The 22,856-nt window shown below is 38.9% G+C and overlaps 1 protein-coding gene and 1 long non-coding RNA gene across 2 annotated transcripts in view; one reads left to right on the plus strand and one right to left on the minus strand.

Moving 5' to 3' along the window:
• The first annotated feature begins 861 nt into the window (after window positions 1-861).
• LOC143737394 (uncharacterized) lies at window positions 862-9,237 on the plus strand. The gene is made up of 3 exons (XR_013203650.1): window positions 862-956; window positions 6,435-6,586; window positions 8,163-9,237. It is a non-coding gene; the product is annotated as an uncharacterized LOC143737394 (long non-coding RNA).
• A 6,305-nt stretch (window positions 9,238-15,542) lies between these two features.
• The window catches only part of cdh6 (cadherin 6), a 35,008-nt gene continuing 27,694 nt past the window's right edge, over window positions 15,543-22,856 (minus strand). The window contains exons 11-12 of the mRNA XM_077228768.1: window positions 19,559-19,810; window positions 15,543-17,550 (exon numbers count right to left, since the gene is read on the minus strand). Coding sequence (XP_077084883.1) covers window positions 17,045-17,550; window positions 19,559-19,810 — 758 coding nt within the window. The 3' untranslated portion in view covers window positions 15,543-17,044. The remainder of the gene's footprint in view (window positions 17,551-19,558; window positions 19,811-22,856) is intronic.

Below are 22,856 nucleotides of genomic sequence, written 5' to 3' on the forward strand. Positions count from 1 at the left end.
ATATTACTGTTAAATGTATCCTTAGTCAATCTGAAAATGATTATATAAAATATTTATTTTAGATACTGTACATTATAATACTATGATGCCTATTTCACTTGTAGCATTTAAATGATTGATTTAAGTTTTTAGTGTTTTAGTGATTTTTAATATCGATTTACCCATAACTTACGTTCCAGCAAACAATTAAGTTTTTATATTTTTTACCAAATATTCTCAATAAGTTATAAACAACATTATTTTCTGAAAGTGAACATTCAGAATCTCAAGTTTTAAGAAACATTTCTTTGGTTATATCATGAGCGTCATGGAAACATTCACAGAACAACTGCTGTAATTGTAATTTTATGCCAAGCATCATTCAGAGGAATTGAAAACATGTACAATACACATTCAAACATGTATGTTACTCTTTTAACCAACGAGACCTACGGTACATTCCACAGGTATGCTACATTTGACCAGTTTTTACTGTGAATTGAACACATGACCTTGGCATTAATATGGTGCGCAATCAGTGGAGGAACAGAAAACAAGGGTGTTCATGAAAATATGAATAAAATATGATTTAAATTAGAAATTCTGTTGAAGACAAGCAATCTTTTTTGCTCAATAGTTTTCACAATATGATCATTCTTTCCCAGATTTCTGTGTTCATGATATACAGGAGCAGTGTTTATTGAAAACCGCATGTTTGATATTCCTGTATTTTAATGAGTGGACTGAAAATGTCATTTCTGTTCTCCTGCAATTTGAGATTTTGCATCTGTTACTACAACAACAACAAGAAACCTTTAAATTTGCCTGCTGGCACAAACCCTTCCACCCTGACATTACGTTAGCCCCTTTTTTACTGTTCGGCGACTCTATGTTGACTTTCTAGGCAGCTTCAGAGAAGTGACATGGGAAGACTCATGAATAAGACTGCTTATGACTAAATGTCATAAACCATCATGGTTAGTAACATTTTAAATATCTGTGACGTATAAGAAATATATACAGCCCAAGATCTGCATATTCTGCATTGACATGTATTCTAGTTCTATCTATCTAGTTTTAAGGTGGTTGATTTATTTATATCTTAAGCTTGCGTGTCAACACGTTGCTGCAGTAACCAGCAGAGTGTGCTACAATCATATAAAAATATCAGTGAGTTGATTGCAGCAAAAGAGGCAAGCAAATGCTTTCAGAGAGCGGCGTAGTCACAACTGAGCTGTGCTAACCCTCACAAATGTCAGGAAACTGTTTGGCAAAGAAGATGGAAAACTAGATTGAGGCTTCTGGAGGATATAAAGATTGTGATATAAAAGGTGATGCGGGTTAATTTGACTTTTTGCTTCTCCATTCACCTGAAGTCATTTATATATTCTTTTGAAATGGTAATAAAATTATCAAAGAGCAGGAAAACTTCAGGACACAGTCTCGTTTCCTGACAGTATAAGGTGTCCATATAAAGCATCTGCCTGATTGCAAGACAGGTTTCGGGTTCCCCACCCCGCGGTCCCCTCTGCCTCCTCCCAGCGCACTCCTGTCTTTGAGCAGACCACCACCCTTCCTCAAATCTTCATCAATCTGCTTCATTCCTGATGAGATTAGAGCCAAACTTTGATCTCTCCCCTCCTGAGAATTCAGCCTCACTTTGATGTGTTCCCTTCTTGTTAACGACAGAGCCGATAGTAGATGACAGAATCCCTTCTGGGTGAGAGAAAGAGATTGAACGGCATAGAGGAGGGGAGCAAAAGTATAGGAGCCGGGGTGGAGTGGACATGGATGAGGGATGCTCTCTGGCTTGGCATAAAGGAAGAAAACAGGACAGGTTGTCAGAGTAGATTGATAGGTGCTCCTCTGCTCTCTTTGAGCCTCCACCTCACCCACCCCCCCTTACCCCAGGCTCCGTAGCCATGCCTGTGCATTGAGCTTTTGTGGAGATGAGAGATTGGTGCGCTCATTTATTTCCTCTTCTATAGGAGATGTTTTAAGTGGTCCTCCGGGGTAATAGAAAGCGAGGATTTTTTTCCTCATTCCCCTCTTCTTGCTCGTACGGGGCCCATTGCAGCGATGCGCCGCGAGAGGAGCAGGTTTATTAAGCTATCCGTTACTAGTTTCCGACCTCAAATTGAATTCAATGATGGCAGTGAGGATGTAAATAAAACTCAGGCAATACTGTGTACATTTATTTGAAAGGGAGTGAATTGTAGGCGTTGTAGATGGGTGAAGAGTGGACATGTTTTCACTCAAATATTTTCATTTCATCATAGCATATAAGCATCAGGCTTAATTTTTCATAGCAATATAGTGACATTAATATCAATATCCATCCAATTTCTATATTACTGTAACAAACACTTCTCATACTTTTTTGGCCTTGTCATACTGTTACATTTAATATGGGCCTATATATCAGTTTCATTGCTTTGAGGCCTATATGGTTAGCAATACTATTAGAATATGAATACATGACTTTGCGGTATATGGAGAACACATAAAGAGAGACTACAGTTTCGCTCTCCTCGTGTTAATAACAATAGAAAAATAATAATACAGAACAATAATATTATTGCAATAATACTTCTTTATTAATTTAATTTGTATAATTTAATTAATAATAAAACATTATATTTGGGGATATGAAAGTAATAATAATACTTTATTGTATTATTATTATTATTATTAAATACTCATTTTTTTATTTTACAGTACAATAGTATTTTGCAATAGTATTAGTCTTTATTGATGTTTAATCCTTATAGTTTAAATAATAAAAACAAATTATTTTGAAATACTATTCTCATGGTTATAATAATAATTTTTAAAATAATATTTTTTATTTAAATTAGTATTATTAATATATATATATATATATGGTCTCATTTTTTAACATTAGTGTATTAACTAACAGGAACTAACAATGACCAATACATTTGTTACAGTATTTATTAATCTTTGTTAATGTTAGTTAATAAAAATACAGTCGTTCATTGTTTGTTCATGTTAGTTCACAGTGTATTAACTAATGTTAACAAATACAACTTTGGATTTTAATAATGCATTAGTAAATGTTGGAATTAACATTAAATCAGATTAATAAACGTTGTAGAAATATTGTACAGTCCGTAACTTTTTTGGGTTAATAATTATCCAAAATACATTTTTGAGCAAGTACATAACCAGCCAGTGTTCAAAACTATCTGCTCGCCTTAGCTCGATTCAAAACGGTAAGCTTGTAATAATGTTTTTATTACCAGTGGTACTGGTGGATTTCTGCGGGAAATTCGAGCATGTCTTTGCGTCATTACGTCACATCTGTACACATAAAGAAGGTGTCTCGGCTAGTAGGCTATGTTGCATGTGAGGATGTTGGAGGTGGAGATTTATAGTGTTTTCTCAAAGCACTTAATATAATTAAACTTATTTATTTGATGGCGGATCCAGAAAGGTTCAAACGACAATCACCAGTGACAAATGGAGATTCACCCGTTGTAAAACGCAAAAGACTTTGGACTTCGGAGTGGCAACAGAAAAAAAGAGACTGCAACCGGGCCCATGCGGAAACAAGGATAAATATCTGCAGGGCATTTAATGTAGTCACGCAATATTGATGTTGTTAACATTAACAATTTGAGAACAAAGAATAATTTGCACGGTTTGGGTTTGTCGTGATATGATAAGCGATTGTTAGATTTAATCAGCGCTATTTACTGAAATGCTTTTTTTCCCTTAGTTGGTCAGAACAAAAGTGGATGTTACTTGTTCAGATGAAACAGATGATTGTATGTTGGTCATACTTCCAAAAAGTAGAATCTGTGATTCCAAATGACTGTATCCACATCGGCGCAGTGACTGACAGCCGCATGTTCTCCTCAAAACATTTGATTCATCCGTGCAGTGCCGTGCTGAGGCACAACCCGCGAAAAGTTGATAATTCCGTGAATAACTGCAATTGCAGATTTCGAACAGAGATGCTGACAAAGAGGAAAAAATACGGACTGCAGCTTTAACTAAAGTAGTTAACTACTGTTAATTAATAAAACCTTATAGTAATATATAATATATATATATATATATATATATAAATATATAATATATAATTATGTGACCCTGGACAGAGACAATTAATATAGAGACATGCCACTTCCTCAATCCTCAATACAACTATATAGGGAAAACCCGTAACGCCAAAGATGGCGGTTGTATGCACATGTTCCACCCCTCCCGCTGGAAAGCCAATCGTCTGCTTTTAACAGTCAAGCCGGGAAACATTTAAGCCTATCATCTGGTTCCACTGACGCATGCGCACAGTTGAGGTTTATGACAGCGGAAAATACGTTACTGTTTGAAATGGCGGCAGATTTGATATTCAGTGTATGTGTGCGTTGTGTAAATATCAGACATCCCAAGTCTCCCGGAAGTTCCGGGAGTCTCCCGCATATTGATAGCGGCTCCCTGATGCCCGCAAATTAAAATCTCCCGGAATCTAGAGCGAGCGAGCAAGAGCTCGCACATACTGTGCTTCAAACCATGTAGTGCGCACGGCAGAGAGGGAGAGAAACCTTGCGCATGCGTAGTAAAAGTATAACCTGTGGGGAAAAAGGTGTTTTAAACCTTATTTTGGGGCAAAGTCATCAAACTTTTTCAGCGATTTTTATCATATTTTACTGCTGTTTCTATACATGCAGTTTTTATGTCCCGGTGACCAGTGAAAGTGCAGTTCTGACTCTCTGCCAATTAATTTAGATAGGAGCCTGGTCTTGTTAGTCCGAAATAGCTGCCCGGAGGCGTTGCCAAGATGGCGGCCGAGTGGCATGACAAGGGCTTTGCCCTGGATCACAAAACCAGTTACAAGTTGCCAGGTATATTTGTGGCAATAGTCAACAATACATTAGGGTCATAATTATCGATTTTTCATTTATGCCAAAAATCATTAGGATATTAAGTAAAGATCATGTTCCATGAAGATATTTTGTAGATTTCCTACCGTAAATATATAAAACATTTATTTTTGTGAAAATCGCCTTTAAAGTTGTCCATTTACGTTCGAGATTGTGCTGCATTCGCTCACAAAAATAAATGTTTTATATATTTACTGTAGGAAATTTACTAAATATCTACATGGAACATGATCTTTACTTAATATCCTAATGATTTTTGGCATAAAAGAAAAATCGATCATTTTTACCCATACAATGTATTGTTGGCTATAATTGTCACGAATATACCCTTGTGACTTGTGACTGGTTCGGTGAACCAGGGTCACATGTATGTATATATATATATATATGAACTTTAACTTACATATTAATGAGAAAAAAATTGTATAATTGTTTTTGTTGTATAGTCATATTGAATGTTTTCCTTCCTTTTTGTCCTTAGCTGATCACATGTCTGATTCATACAGCATCCACATGCAGACATGATCAAGTAGGCTTGTCTGATATAAATACAACTGAACACACCACTGATCTACACTTTTACTGGTTTCAATGCATTCTGAAACTACAGACATGGCATGCGCGCCTTTTCAATGTCACATTGCTGGCAGCTTCATGGATTGTCCTTGATTTACTGTAACTAGAAGCAGGTAAACTTGATTTTAGACTGATTTTCCTTCAGGGCTTAAGCTGTCTTTTAGCAGTACATCAACTCATCAAAAAAAGCTGGGATTTTATCATTTACCTTGGATTTAGGATAAAAAACCACTCTGAAACGGAGAATCTGTTCTTTTCCCCCCAGATAGCTAGGTTAACAGCACATAGAAGCAGCTGCCAGTCTGTCCAGCCTGTTCAGATGGATGTACATGTTCTCCAGTGCACAGCACAATGATCAATATAAAACCGGTGGAGGGAGCTCTTTTGTTTGTTTCCGACAGTAAATCCACAGTATTGAAAATACACTACTGTTTGCTCTCTTAAATAATCAAACAATCCTCTAAAATAAAGTATTTTTGTAAGCTATCTAATGACGATGTTTTATCAGGGGAGTTTTCATGTATAAGCGGACTTATTCCATTCATTCCCTTTCTTGGCATCACAGCATGCCTAATGAGGTGTGTGTCTTTTGAGAGTTGAAAATTCAAATGTGGAGCCTAACACAATGTGCCCAAGAAAGTGGGACAGCCATGCTTTATGGCAGCCAATTTAAATGTATTTTCCACTTATGGCCTTTCCCAGTGGGATGTGATATGAAGCATATTACTTTATTACGTATGTCATTGCTGTCAAACGAAAGCATTTTTTTTTTCAACAAAAAACCTGATATATTATTAATTTGACTAACGTAGATTCTTAACAACCTGGATAATCATTCAGAGAATAGTCTCAACCCATGTGATTTACCCTTGAAACAATGCGATTTAGTCGGCACTCAATGAATACAGAGCAAAAATGTTCTCTTTCTTTCTTAAAAGCCCTTAAGACAAAGTATGGTCTCATTTGAAGTGATGCAGGTGGAGCCGTCGGCCCCATGTCTAAGAGCGCCTTGGAGCCTCTGAGAATGAGAGCTGTGGAGAAGATCAGACCAAAGCAGAAGTGGCTGAAGTACTATAGATGATTTAGAGGGCCCTCAATATTTGAAATAATCATGAATGAAGGTGAGTGTGGAGACCGTCAGTGATTAGATCACTCATGCTTGAAATGAACCATAGATCTAAATGCAAGACTCCAGTTGCTTGAAATCTGGGACAGAAACTAAATGCCTGAAATTTTTTTTCATATAATATGGTGACGGTCAACATTTCTGCTTGGGCATTGTTCAGTCTTCTAAAGTGTTTAAGTGTTAGGAAGTAAAACAGCACCAGATCCATTTACAGTTTTTTAAAAAGTTTTATTTGAAGATGTGTTTGGGTATCTTGCCCTGAAGTGACTATTAATGTAATTCTTTATGGTGAAAGTGAGTGACTTCTAACCATTTTTAATGAGAATATATAAATACTAAAAATGTGAGAATACCAAAGTAATCCTTTAGATGTTCATTTATAAATCATAAAAAAACAGTAGACACTTAAATACAAATATGCTGTATCCACTTCATTAATGCACAATGATGCATCCGCTGTAGGTAACAAACACATTCAAGCAGTTAACATTACATACAAATGTATTTGTCTCTAAAATTAGTAGAAAATCAATAAAAATATGCTTTTCTGAAAGCAGTTCTCCAGAACACAAATGTGGTACAAGGTGCATCATAACAGAAAAATACATTGCAATGACTACTGTGATGTGACCAAGAAAACGCTTTACTGGTTCACTCTGCTTCATTATTAACCATTTTATTCCCATTTTATATGCATCATGTGGTTGCAAATTGAAGAAAATTGGTTTGTTAAGCCAAATAGTGAAAGCGCAGAGAGCGAATCAAGAACTCAGATCCAGGATGAAGAACAGTATCAGTAAAGTTTGTCTGTAGTTATTTAAATTCTGCATTTCCATCGCAAAGCAAGAGATGATCTGCAATAGCCAGTATTTAACTTTCACTGTTTTGTCGGTTTCTTGTCCTAGAAAGGTATTTACAATGAGTTATACTCAGCAGAAGCGCTTATGTCCTTCTCCGTTCACAACAAGGATTATTAATAGGTAACTGGACTGGTTAAGAGAGGCTCTTGAGCTAAATCAATGAAGTGCTTGAGAAGGAAGCTATGCAAGAAGACCTAATGGCCACTTGTGATCGAACTTGAAAGGACTAGCACTCAACATGAAAAGGTCTGTAATCCTGTTTGAACTAGTGCAATTTTTATATCTCCTATTTCTGAGCAAAAAGCCTGTTTAGTACACTGAATTCTTAGACTTGTTAAAGTGCATCTAAGACGAAAATGGAACCATTTTCATATTGCCATGTGTTAGCCACTAAAGTGAATTCAGTGACATTCGGGCATTCGAATTGAAAAAGGAGATACACTTACATTTGAAAAAAAGAAACATCTACAAATGCACAAGACCCTTAAATAGACTAAAACTAAAAGTTCAGTTAAAAGGGCCAAAACAAACATTTCAGGGGGCAGGAATATTTTAAAGAAAAGGTTCCTGCTAATGGACTTTGCTTTTAGATGCCCCCATCGGAATGCGGGTCCAATCTTGTGGACACGAGGGAGATTCCACACCACCGTATGTCTTCTAAGTAGTCTGTGATCTGTACTCATCCCTTTTTTCCTGTCCATTGAATTATAGATATGGGCATCATCTATGCTGAAGCCGAGTGACCTCAAAGTCCAATGCCTCTGTGGGGTTGTTCAGCTGAGAGGGCCGAGGAGTGGAAATCACATTCTACAGGCAACGCTGGAGCACATGAATTATTCTGATCATTTTAGGGGCAGGAAAATGAATACTGAGGGTGAAATGAAATGTAGAAAAGCGGATGAGATGCGGCAAGACCTGATGATCTCTCATTTCTTCTCCTTCGGACCCCTCCATCCCCCCTCTGAGTAAACATAAATTCATAGACTTGGCAGATAGAGGCATATTGGAAAATCTCAATTTGACAACAGCTTCACATTTCCGCCGATAATCCACCACCTGATGACAAAGCAATAGCCGTGCCTTTTGGAGTCGCACCGGGGCAGGTAAGCGCTAAGCTGTGGGAAAATGGGAATTTGGGATAAAATTTAATGCCTTCTTTGCTTTCTCGTATTGGCCCATTGACGGACATTGTGTGGCCAATAAATGTTCCTTGCTTCCACTGGTGTGCGGTAAAGGCTGCATTTTCCGGCCCATTGGAGAGAGATGTTAGCACCTCAGGTGTGCGTTGTTTTGAAGCGAACCTTCACGTCCTCAGCAGGAAACAGCGTTTGCCTAATGTGGCTGCAAAGGTTCAGAAGTTCAAAAGAAGAGCGCTGTGACTCCTTCCGCACACAAAATAGGGGTGTCCTTACAGATCTGGATCCTCACATGGCTTCACATTTGCTACAGACATGAAAAACTAGACATGAAACCCAGTGGGAGATTGTTACTTGGTGCCTTACAGGTTCAATATTTCAAGCTCTAATGAATTTTTGCTGGCCTTTTTGACATCAGCTGTCTTCCAGACCGCTCACTCTTCAATGTGCTGTGTTGTTCTGATGGGCAGACAGTGATCACCAAATACCTGTCATGTACCCAGATAAGCAGGGTGAAAGGACAAAAAAAAATTGAAGGCCCTGTGATGGAACTAGTGTGATGCCATCTAGTATTAGGACTTCTAGTTCGGAATTTACAGTGGTTGGTACAGTGCATTTTCAGTTGAATTTGGGGAAACCGTTTGAAACATTTGTTGTGTTGAGCTATTTCAATTATTTTTGTTTGATTTCTTCATTGTATACAACTGAAAGTCTGTAGATTTTGCCAATAAACCTGATTTGCAATGGAGGATTGAATAATTTCGATTACAATTGTATATAAAATATGCTTGAAATACATAAAGGTTTTTTATTGTCATTTAATATCTATGAAACACTTCCATTGCACAAAAGGTTATTTATAGTAGAAAAAGTTTATTTTGATTATTAAAATGTTTCCCTACATGAAGAAAAAAATGGTTTTAACTAAAATATTCTTTGGGGAGCAAAAATGGATTCTTCTGTGGCAGGGCTATTCAATTACAAATTCAGTTGGGCCAGATTTTCAAACCAAGAAGGTTAGCTGGGCCAGTAATTTCAGCGGCGAAGCAGCTCGTAAGGACACATTTTAAAACCAACACAAACAAATTTATTGAAAAACATGTAAGGTTTATTCATTGTTTCTCTTTTAACTTAGGTCAGTTTGCACAGCAAAAGGTGCATAAAAAAAACAATAAAATACCTAACTGAACAGAATCTGAGGTAGCCCCTACTTTTTCCACTTACAAAAAACAAAACAAAAAAACTGACCTTGGCACCTCTTGCCTAGGCCTACCTAGGCTACATATCTGATCACAGTGCATAAAACAAAATAGTGCAAAGTAGTAGGCTATTAGCAATAATATTAAGTTCAAAATCAACATCTTGCTCACATTTGACCCACGGACATCTGAAACTGCATAAAAAAAAAGTGCACAATATTTACATCTATAACACATGAATACAAGGTGTACTACTCCACACTGAGGGAACATATTTTAAATCACCACATGTGTTATTAGGCATGCCTTTGTTACACATCCCACATTATATTGATGTAGGCTACAGTTACCCTGCTGACTTAGTGGGAGAAGTGACATTTTTTGTTTTGAACGAGAGCAGTGACTTTAGGCTTGTAAGTTGTCAATGCAATCCGAAGGCATTGGTGGAGAGTACGGTCAGTCAGGGAGCAACAAGAGTTGCTTTTTATGGAGTTCATGTGTGAAAAACTCACATGTGTATGTTGATCCAAACATACTGAGCATGACGATCGGTACTTTCTTAATGTTAGGGAACTGATGTACGTTGACATCAGGCCAAAACATTGCAGGCCCGTTAGTGCAAATCTCCTGTGCTATGGTTACAGATGACTGCATGTCAACAAGTTCGAGTGTGAATTTCCCCTCGTCAATGGAAGGGACCACTTTCTTTGCTCTGGCGGGTAAGTCCCCTTCTATTGCAACAGTGAATGGGTCTCTGAAAAAAACGGCCACCTCTGTGGGCAGAACAAGTACATCCAATCGACCAGCAAAGTTCTTTTTCAACCTCGCAATGAAATCTGTCATCACATCTGTGATTTGTGCGGGGGATGAGATGCATTTGCAGAGTGTTCGGAAAATGCAGCATTCGGCCTGTGCTCAAATCAGTTGCGAAAAGGTCAACTTGGAATACGCGCATCTGTTCCACAAGGTCGATGACAGGTTTGTCTCTACCTTGTAGTCCCAAATTGAGATCATTCAGGTGTTTGAATATGTCACTCAGTTGTCGTCCAGTGTGCGACTCAAGTGTGTTTCTGCCTTTTTTTTGCTTGTTGCCGTGGAGGAAAGTTATGATCTCCTCTCTGAGACCACAGAAATGCTCCAGTGGTTTGCCTTTGGACAGCCACCTCACGTCATTATGAAAAAGCAGGTTGTGGTGCTCAGCAGACATTTATGACAGCAGCATGCGGAATAAGCGGTGTATTGGAGGCTTGATGTGGAGCGAATAAAATTAATTGTAGCCATCACGCTGTCCATTGTCGTTTTGAGCGCCCCGCTTAGTTTTGCGCACAACACTGGCTAATGCACAATGCAGTGTAAGGAGATCAACTGAGGTGCAACAGGGGACCAACGTGCTGCCAAACCATTCACTTTCCCTGTCATGGATGGAGCGCCATCTGTCACAAGCATGCACACATGCTTCATATCCAGACCATTGTCTTTCGGAATCGCGCTGACCATCATGGAGAGAGAGAGAGAGAGAGAGAGTAGCTACTTCTACTGTGTTTACGCCACGGGAATACTCGGCTTGGCATTTTGAAGTATTTCTATGTTTATTTGGCCGTTTAGGCTCGCAACCGAAGACAAAGACTAGCCTACTATGCTCACCATCGTGATGTCGGTCAACCATCACGATGGACGATGATCGGCACAACCCTAATTTGCAGCGAGATACCAGCGGTCACATGACAAAAGAACAAAGGATTTAAAACCCGAAATCGAGACTCGAAGAAAATGAACTAATCAATTTTCTTTCCGGTACTGACAGCATAGCCTGTATGGGACTCACAGGAAGAACGAAAGACTCGGACCCGTCTGAACCCCAACCAGATGACCTAATCATTTCTCTTTCCGGTACTGACAGCATAGCCTATATGGGACTGACAGGAAGAACGAAAGACTCGGACCCGTCCGAACCCGAACTCGAGACTCGAAAGATCATAATCATTTCTCTTTCCAGCCCTGCTGTATCACACACGGCACGGTCGGCCCAGCAGACAGATCAGAGTCAGACACTGGCGAGTCGACAACTAACGTCTCAAGGCACGAGAGGAGAACTAAACGGATAAATATGAAGTATCAAAGGAAAGAACGTTTCGGATCAGGAGGTGAGGTGAACTAACAGAATCAGCCTGCAATAGCCTGAACTTAAGACCCAACAACTAATCAATTAATAAAACATTTAGGTTTCTTATAATTTGGCTTTGGTTGCATTACCCTATAGTTTATTTTTATTCTTTTTACAAATGTAATCAACATTTTTGTAAGTAGATGTGTTGGGATATTTATCATGCCATTTTAATTATATTATGCTGAAATGAACGAAATGACTCGAAAAAAGATTTGTTCATTTTGCTGAACGAGACTCAAAGATCCGAGTCAGTAAAATGATCGGAACTTCCCACTGCGTTTTTGGCGGGACAATCATAGGCTGGGCCACTTGGAGGTTGCTTCCGGGCCACATGTGGCCTGCGGGCCGCCAATTGAATAGCCTTGTTCTAAAAAAAAAAAAACACCCTTTTGGAACCTTTATTTTTAAGAGTGTATTTAAGGAGAGAGGTCTAATATCCTAAACACACAGAGGGGACAGAGTTAAAAAAAAAAAATAGGTCATTCTGCAATAATGTTCATTATAAAACTAGTCCTCAAAATTCGAGAAGGCCTATTTCACACGATGAACGTAAATAGCTCTTCCATTTACAGCAGATTTAGTTCAACTATAACTTAAAGTTGTATAACCAATGATTTCATATACAATAAACTTGAATTAGCCTAAGCATTAACTTATTTTTGTAAAATTTCATGAGTAAAAAGTAAGATTTGTAATAGGCTATAATGATAAAAGTAATAAAGTAAAGATAGCCTGCTTGAAAATACACTATAATATACACTAAATTTACTTCATTACCACCTCTGGCACTTCATAGCCCAAAAGCTATACAACACATTTAATATTTGCATTATAATTTTTTTAAATAGTTTAAATTTTACACAGTCGCTTGTAGTTTTCCCCACAAGCTTTTTTCATCAATTTTATGGAGGCTTTCAGATACCAAAAAAAAAAAAGGACCATGGGGGAAGATCATGTTGCATTAATGCTGACAAGATTTTTTTCTTCAGAGACTCAAAGAGTTTTCTATCAATGCATATTAGACTGAAAAGTTCAGGAAGTTTGGACACTTTTGAAACACAAGATGTATTGGACTCCGAGATAAGAGACTTCCCATCAGTCCAAGAAAAGCGCACAAGTCCATATATTAATTAGAATAATCCATCAAAAGCACTCACTGTATCAGAGTCAATGATGGCTACGTAAAGTTTTAACCGTCACTGTTGCTTAAACTATTGAACGATGGTGTAAGTATCACTAAACATGCTGTTCAGGAGATTATTTTGAGCCATAGCTAAATGTCTTTTGTATGGCAAATAAACAGCCTATTGCTTGTTTAATGAGTCAGAACTACAAGTAACCGAAATGAGTGTACAAGTGAATGGGACTCATTCGGTGAATGACTGGAAAATAGGCCATGACACAACGCATTCAAAACAACATCAGGAGCTCTTAGATAACACAGACAACAGTCCTTTCAGTGCTCTTCACAACATTTGCAGCTTGACAGATTGAATATAAACATCATTTTTGGCACAAAAGAAAGCGGGAATGGTGCTTTAGAACTCTCTGGAGTAAAGTTTAATCCGAAAATTTTACTTCTTTTTGTGAATAACAATGAAAACTTAGCCTGTCAGCGATGAAGGCAACAGAGGATACGGCACCCCATGAAAGCGTGGGGTAGAAAGAGAAGAAAATCAAAGCCCAAGATGAGGTAGATTGGTGTTTAGCATTTCCCCTAACATGACATGCCCATTAAAGATTAAGGCTAAAGAGACAGGCGAGGCTAATGGGAAGCGACGCAGCGTTTTAAGCCTCGGCCATGATGAGTTACAACCCTCAGCAGCAGCACGGCTGCGGTGACATGTTGACTGCCCTTGATTCAGGCGAATCCTTCACGGAGTCGGCCACGACCGCCACGGATCCCCAGCATACATCCAGCGCGGGCCTGAAGCACAACTAACCTTTAGTCGGCTTAATGTTACAGAGATTAAAACACACTTGAGTGTACATTTTTCTTCTGCTTCGAGCCGCCCTTGCTTTCATTACTGCGTATTTCATGTAATCTTGTCTTCGGGGCTTATCCTACGATTACCAGCCGTATTTGATTTGAGATATACGCTTGTAATGAACTCAAGTCTTGAAGGATGTCTTTAGAGTTTGCAACATTTTAGTGCAACATAACTTAATGTCTTATACATATCAGGTAAAAGGTTTTGCTCAGGCTCCATTAAACTAAAAAGCTGCTTTTTGACTGAGCATGTATTAGGCTACGTTAACGAATAGTTGACCCATTATTTACTCACCCTCATGTCATTCAAACCTGTAAGCTGTTGTTTCTTTTGAACATGGAACATATCATTTTCCCATAGATTTGTTTCCCATACAACAACAGTTCGTAGTGACCGCAGTGGGACAACAACAACAAATCAATTTAAAAGCAACACAGAACCATTATCACTAAATATTAACTGAGATGTGGGTCAGTTGTTCATTTAAATCTATATCATAGCTTCAGAAGGATTGGAATATAGCTTCTATGGATGGGTTTTATGGTGCCTTAAATGCTAATTAAATTTATAGAAAACCATACTAAAGAAATCTTTTTTCCCTCATCTTTTTCATTGGCTAAAGACAAACAATAGGCAATATTTTTGTGTTCAAATTTGTATTACTTTATATTATTATTTATTATTAGTAAATAATTTAATATTATTTTTCTTTTATTAAAACAGCATATGGGAGGTAAATGTAAATGTAAATATTAAAACGATTTACATGGGAACAAACTATTCCTTTAAACTTGGAATCCTTTATTTAGTTTTCAGATTTGTCTGGGCTTCCGCTTTTTCAGTAGTGCATAAACCTCAACCAATTTCTCTTATAAGCAAAAGCCCTTCTGCTTGAGTACAATTTTTCCATATTGTTTTTTTCCAAAACATGCATACTGACCCTTCTAAATGAGGTTAGCGCACCTGAATCCTGGAGTGTTGCTTAAGCCCTTAATGGCCTTGTAGACACAGAGAGACCAGATGAGACTAGTGTCTACGTACATATTTGCAGTGAGTGCTGGATGGCAGGGTGATTGAGTTAACATCGGCATTGTTTGAAATGTCACCATCTGCCTCACAACAGCTCATCCCCAATCAATTTAAAATGAATACTCTTTCCTCTCCCTCCAAATCCAGTAGCGTGCTTCGAGATCTTCATTATAGATTGGCCTAATGAGCTGACGATCTTGGGCAGACACTGGACATTTTCTGATAACGATCATGACACTCTAAGAATCATGTTAAAGTCATGCCCATATATTGAGCATTAAAGATATACTAAAAATAAATCATATCATATAATACTAATATATACTTGTATGACTCTCTCTCTCTCTCTCTCTCTCTCTCTCTCTCTCTCTCTCTCTCTCTCTATATATATATATATATCATAAAAAATACATTTATTTTTGGTTGATTGAACTTATCTTTGCTCACAAAATGGGCAGCAGACCAACTGTAATTTGCAAAATAAATAAATACAAATTGCTTGTGATAAGTCAAAAGCTTAACGCAATGCATTTGTAAGTGTTTTCTGAGTGTGCAAAGAATTGCAAAGGTTTTCTGCAAAAGAGAACATTTATTTTAATGAAAGTTTGATTCCATTTGCACATCATCAAATGAACTGCAACCAGCTCACATTTATAGTTGAACACGTTCAAAACACAGGAACAGTAATAGCGAATGTACATATTTCAAGAATATTTAGTCATCATCGTGGTATATAAATATTTGGTACAAAATTTCACAAGATATAAAGTAAAGTAGTACATGGACATAATCTACTCTCCCAAGCCACTGGTACAAAGCACTGCTCATTAAACCAAGTTTTTACAGAATGAGTAACCATCTTTTTCTTTTTTTTTTCTTTTTCTTTTTTACAGCATATCAATGACAAAGAATGGAAATTCTGCTTCTAAAACACACACATTTACCAGCTCGAGCACTGTTCAGAGCTGACTCACCCCCTCCTAAGCGAAGAGGTGAAGGCAATCTCAAGGCTCATTTTCTGGTTTGAACAGAGGGCGCAATCATTGCGGAGTGATTTACTTTAAGATTTGACTCACACCTCAATACAACACTGTTGTGGTTAACATTCAGCCGAGGAATAAATCAGTTGAGCTTTTATTACTTCCCTGGCTATTCGTTTGCAGCATGTCATTAAGGGACTGTGTGAAAGTATGTCTCTCACAAGAAGAAAGTCATACTAAGCAGTTCTGAGTTCAACCAAACGTTAGTCAGACTGCTAATAGAAGAAAAAACACATTTAGGTCCAATGACATAGCAGATAATTGTAAGCTTCTGGCATTTAATTTTTCATGTGGATGATGAAAACCAGTGCCAACCATAAAACCCATAAGACCCATTTTCTAGATGGGTTTCACACAACCAGTCTTGATTCCGGGTTACAGGACAACACATATTTTCTTGAGTGCGTAAATAGATTAATAAAATTTTGCAAATAGTTAATAGTAAGAGTTTGAAAAGTCCTCCCAGTTATTTGACAACTCCTATGATGTTGAACTGTTTGATTCTAAGCCGTCCGCAACACATTGAGTGCTGATGGTGAATTCACAGGCCTGAGTTTGGCGTGGTTTCATTACTTTCATAAAGTACTCGGCCTTGGTCTTTTAGTCAATGACCTGCTCAAGTTCACTTCAAGTGTTTCACAGGCTCACAGTCAACTGATAAACTGTTCTTTGCAGCAGCATTTGAACAGCGCTTCCGCATCAGATGCTTGGCTTTTCAGTGATGGTTACAGATATGAAAAACCCTAGACATTTCCAGAACAATCTGGGATTATGCATAAAGATGTCACTGCAGATGATCTTTCTGATAAGAAGTCCGCAGACAGATACATCCTCCATGCGGAGCGTGAAGTTCGTCTCCTCTTTTGAGAAAACGCACAGCCAATCACGACAGAGAAACCGGCTGCCTGATTGTAGGACAAAGAGAAGGATAAAAGGGCACTTTGTAAAAGAAATTAGGCTGCCTCATTCTGCCTCTCCAGTCTTCATGTAGAGGCAGATCAGCAAATGAGTCTTGTTACGTAGTCTGTCCATTAGGAGTCCCAGTCACTGTCCTCCCCGCCGTACATGTCTGCTAGCTTCCTGAAGCGTGGCCCCCACTCGCTGAGGTAGTTATAGTCCTGCACCCCCTCCGAGGACACGGACCCCAGTGAGCTGAGCGACTCGGCCACCGATCCGTTACCTTCATACGCGTAGGTGGCCAACGAGTCATAAGGAGGAGCCGTGGGGTTGCCGTCATTTTCCTGCACGCGCTGGTTGATAAAGTCCAGCACGTCTGTGTTCTCTCGGGACGGCACAATGGTCCTACGGAGCGGCAGCGGGGGGTAGAGTGACTCGGAGGGCAGGATGTCCCGACGCATTTTGCTGTCCTCCATCGCTTCCGGATGCCGAAGCGCTCCGATGTCAAAGGCCTGCGTGTCCTCCTCGCCGCCACCCTCATCATTGTAGCTGACGACATTGTCCCTCACGTCCTCCTTGGAGATGATCAGGGGCTCTTTCTTCTTCTGACGTTTCAGGGCAGCAAACAGCACTACAATCACTACAGAACAAGAGAAAAAAAAAGTTAATATCAGTGATGCACCAGAATGAAAAAGATTGACTGCTATTGTGTATACTCATAAATGTATCAAAGGTTTGTCAGTTAGATTTTTTAAAAAGAAATTCATACTATTATTCAACAAGGATGCCTTAAAATGATCAAAAGTGACAATAATGACATCAGAAAAAAACTGCTTTTCTTTCGAACTTTCTAATCATCAAAGAATCCTGTAAAAAATGTTTCACGTTTTCCACAAAAATATTAAGCAGCATAAGTGCACAACTGTTTTCGACATTGATAATAATAAGTAATGTTTCTTGAGCAGCAAATCAGCATATTATAATGATTTCTGAAGGATTATGTGACACTGAAGACTGGAGTAATGATGCTGAAAATTCAGCTTTGAAGTTTAGTTTCCTGTGGTTGAGTTTGGTTTCCTTGGTTTTTCATGGACTAATTATGATCTGCAAGTATTCTCTATTTCATTGATTAGTTTGACTTGTTACTTAAACGCTGAGTTCATTGTCCGTTCTCGTCAATATTATGTTTGTTGTTCAGTTCTACGTTTTTTTGTATCCAGTAACCTGAAGATTTATTTTGAGTTTGTTTTCATTAAACATTCACTGCTTGCAATTAAATCCAGTCTTTTATTTCATCGCGTTTGCAACCAACACTGACAACTTTTTAAAGATATTGAAATACAAAATAGTTATTTTAAATAGTAATAATACTTCATCATATTACTGTTTTACTGTTTTTTTGATAAAAAAAAAGCCTTGGTAAGTGTTAGATATATAGAATTACACCAACTTCCTTTTGGTGTGGCTTTACAATAAGATATACTGTCTTCAACAAATTTTATATATATATGTGTGTGTGTGTGTGTGTGTGTGTGTGTGTGTGTGTGTGTGTGTGTGTGTGTGTGTGTGTGTGTGTGTGTGTGTGTGTGTGTGTGTGTGTGTGTGTGTGTGTGTGTGTGTGTGTGTGTGTGTGTGTGTGTAAAAATCGGATCTGGTAGAAATGTGGTCATAAATAAAATAGGGTTAATTATATATTGCAGATGGTAAACAAAATGTAATTTAAATATGTGTACATTGTGTACAATTCCCTTTGATCTTTGCAGCAGATATTCATCAAATGATGTAGAAGAGCATTATAAACAGCCATATTTCGAGATGTGTTGTGTAGTTCGGCATTCTGAAGAGGTGATTTAGATACAGTAGCATCAGGTAATTGACCACACTATCAGTGGGAACAATTCATTTTTCAGTAAATCCCCCCTTAGTACCATTTGGTTGCTTTTATCATTGATCTTTCACTGCAATGGAGTAGGAAGAGTTTCATACATGATGCATTACCCTGTGGGTGAAACCTACTGTTGGTGTCATGTCGTTAAGATCTACTGCACACAGTTCACAGGTGAGAACTACGAGTAGCTGATGTTAACAGATAGCAAAACTCTATTAAGCAAACTTTTCTATAGCAATTCAAATGAACTGTCAAAAAAATGACAGGAAATTGATCAATTTACACATGCATTTTAGTTATATGACAAGTGTTTCAATTAAAATTAAGCCTAGAACTCAAATGTGATATTCCATTTTTTGTTGAATTAAAACAAGACTGGATTAATTTTCATTTAATTGAAATGTAGCTCTTGTTTTTCAGTTTCCTGATTAAATAACCAACACGTTTTATCAGTTCAGCCATCTGAGAATGTCAGAAACGGTTTCCTTTATTTTCTTTTTCCCCCTAATTGCAAATTATTTTACATGCAGATCAGGCGTACACACTTCAAACCACTGGAATTGTAATTAATCAAATGGCAGCGCAGACAAAAGTGCTAACTGACAGGAAGACAGGTGGGAAAATGAACTGAAAAGTCTTACTAGCAAAGCTTGAAAGATGAATAGTCAGATGGATTCACAGATGGGGGAAGGGGGCATCAGACAGATGGACGTATGAGAAGTGATCTGATTGTCAAAGGAGAGAACTGAAGGCTACTTACAGAGCAGGATGAGGATGCAGAGCAGGATGGCCACCAGCGCCCCAGTGCTGAGCCCCGCAGAGCTGGTCAGAGCCTCTGCATTGCACATCTCCATGTTGCCATCTCGGTCACACGTGCACACCCGAACTGTGAGCGTGCCCGTGCTGCTCTGCATGGGAAAGGTTCTATCTGAGATTACCACCGCCACTAGATGGGTGCTCTTGTGCATTCGGCCAAATCCGGCGCGTCGTGTAAAGATTCCAGCTGTGTTATCTGTGGAGAGTTGAGCGCTTAGTTTTTTAACCCTTAAACGCATATCTCTGGTCTTTTTCGACCCGGGACTTCATTCACTACCCTCCCCCTCATTCATTTTTTTTAAGTTAGACATCCACCTTCTTGGTATTCCACAATTTATTCATTATAAACAATGTAACAATAATATATTTTTTTTAAATAAAAGAATGTCTGTTTTTTTTTCAGTGTATCAATTGAATCTCTGTTGACCCAATAAGTGCAATTCACCTTTTTTCCTCAAGGTGGCAATGTCTGATACACAGTGATGACGTGATGTTTCACTCATAATTACCGCAGACATAAAACAAAAGAATACACACATATAATCAGAAAAACTTTAAATAGCTTATTATTTTATTTCAGAGCAAGTTCTGTACGCAATCAATTAGTGTCACTGTCACTTGTTGGTTGATCTGGTGGGGATCCTGTCAGTTTTGAAGACGTTGAAAAAGATTGTTTTGAGAATATGGTTGAGATCGCAAATATGAGCCAGAAGCTGAACGTTCTGGGGAAATGAGCTTTGACAATGACAGTGATGATAGTAAAAAGTATCTGCTCAAATCGCACCCTTCCAAGTTAAAAGGTAACTAAACATGCTTTAATTTACTTTTTTTGTAATTGTTTATCAGTAGAGTTTTATACTATTGCGGCATTTAAAGATTGCAAGACACAAATATGTATGAATGATTGGCGAAACATTTATGCATTTAAGGGTTAAAGTGCCCCTATTATGCTTTTTCAGATATTACCTTCTTATGCAGCATGTAATAATGTAGCTGTTTCTGAATGTAAAAGGTCTGCAAAATTGTAAAGATCAAAGTGTGCGATAAATAAAATTATTGTCTCTCAAAAAAAAAAAACAGAATGATTTCTGAACTATTCAAACGAGTCGTCAGTAATTCCAGTCTTACTTCCGTAACTTACATACAGTATGTAACAATGTAACACATTTGCATAATGCCCACCTAAATTCTTCATTGGCTGCACGCGAACAACGTCTACTTTGACCCGCCCTCAAAAACTGTAGTTGGTTTGTGTGTTTACATGTCGAGAAAATGCTGTTTTCTGCGCTGCAAAAGCAAATTCTTTGTAAACACTTTCATAGAATAAGGATGTGAAGAATCAGTGGTTAAAATGACCACAGTGATACAACAGCAGTATAACCTTTTGATGTTTTGACCTAGATCTCTAAGGTCTAAATGGGATTTACAAAACTCTTATCCATTAAAGATGGGACAGTACCCACTTTATTTGGACCAACTTGCTCCTCAGAATCACAGCCGTAAGTCTGATTAATTATTAATGTATATATTTTCTCCCGGGTGTTTAAAATACGTGGTTCCCTTTCAAGGGAACTCGAGCTGCGTCAAACGCTGTGGGAACGCCCCTGCGTTGTGCGTCATGAAGCACGTATGGAATCAGCCCAATGGAGAGATGGAACGTCATAGGTGGGTGACGTCATCGACCAGGAAACTATAAAGCACCCCATAAACACAAGCGCAACAGCTTTCTGTGCCTTCAGTCGCGCTATATGTGAATCTGTCCCTGTGTGAATATTGTCTGTCTTTACATACTCTGTACCACACAAACAATTTATATATATATATATATATATATATATATATATATATATATATATATATATATATTAAGAGAGATATGGCGAACGAACAGCAGTTTAGGAAGTGTGTCCCTTCCTGCTCGCGTTATTTTACGAGTGGGGATACACACGTTCTTTGTGTTGTTTGTTTGGGAGTGCAGCATGCCCAGTCAGCTCTCGAGGGAGATGATTGTGAGCATTGCGTGTGTCTGCCATTAAGGACGGTCCGCTCCCGCTGGGCGCTCTTCGAGGAGGCAGAGCGACGACGCGTATCGTGGGAATCGCGGATGGATCTCTCAGCGGGGTTAGAGACGGGCTCTGCCTTATCTCTCCCTTCACCAGTGAGATCCAGTGCCTCATTCCCGTGTTCGGAAGTACGCGCTGCGGTTTCTTCCGCTCGGGCTGAGGCACCAGTTATAAATGAGAGAGATGTGGAGGATTCGCCACCTTACACTCCCGAAAGTGATGAGCTAGTGGAGGTAATAACAAGAGCTGTAGAAAAACTCAGCATTGTATGGCCAGTGACTAGACAGGAGTCTGTTTATAAATCAAAATTAGATGAGAGATTTTTGCCGTCACGAGTGCAACCTCCACGCCGGTGCTTGCCGTTTTTTCAGACGGTCCCAGCGAACGATTTCCCGAGGGACGCTCGCTCCCTCTGAGGAGGGTTTCAGAGCGGTTAGACCAGTTATTCCCTGCCGGTGTGCCGTTACAGGGCGCTGCGTTTGCTGCTCAAGTTACACCGGAGGCCAGTCTCGAGAGACTGGTACCCTTAGTAGGATTTCTGGCAGAGTGGAAAAGCCTTACAAAAATATCTCATTGGGTCCTGCAGACAATAGAAAGGGATTACGCTATCCAATTCAGGTGTCGTCCACCAAGATTCAGAGGGGTTCTGCCTACAGTGGTGGGCCCCGAGCTGGCTCTGGTTATGGAACAAGAGGTGAAAGCACTCCTTCAAAAGGAGGCTATAGAACGGTTTCCTTCTCCCAGTGTGGAGTCAGGCTATTACAGCCGATATTTCATCGTTCCAAAATAGGATGGGGGTTGCGTCCAATTTTAGACCTGCGCCTATTGAATCGCTCGGTAGGGAAGCCAAAATTCAAGATGCTCACTATCAAGCAGATCGTGTCACAAATCAGATCCGAGGACTGGTCTGTCACGATAGATCTAAGGGACGCGTACTTCCACATTTCCATCCTTCCACAACACAGGAAGTTCCTGATGTTCGCCTTCGGGGGCGAGGTGTACCAGCACAGGGTTCTTCCGTTTGGCTTAGCTTTATCTCCCCGCACTTTCACGAAATGCATGGATGCAGGACTAGTGCCCCTGAGGCTTCAGGGTGTTCGTGTCCTCAATTACATCAACGATTGGCTGATTTTAGCTCAGACAGAGCAGATGGCGGTTCGACATTGAGATGTCGTTCTC

Source organism: Siphateles boraxobius, unplaced genomic scaffold (assembly GCF_051911475.1).
Source record: "Siphateles boraxobius isolate OS27281-9 unplaced genomic scaffold, OSU_SipBor_1 1, whole genome shotgun sequence".
Taxonomy (NCBI): Eukaryota; Metazoa; Chordata; class Actinopteri; order Cypriniformes; family Leuciscidae; genus Siphateles; species Siphateles boraxobius.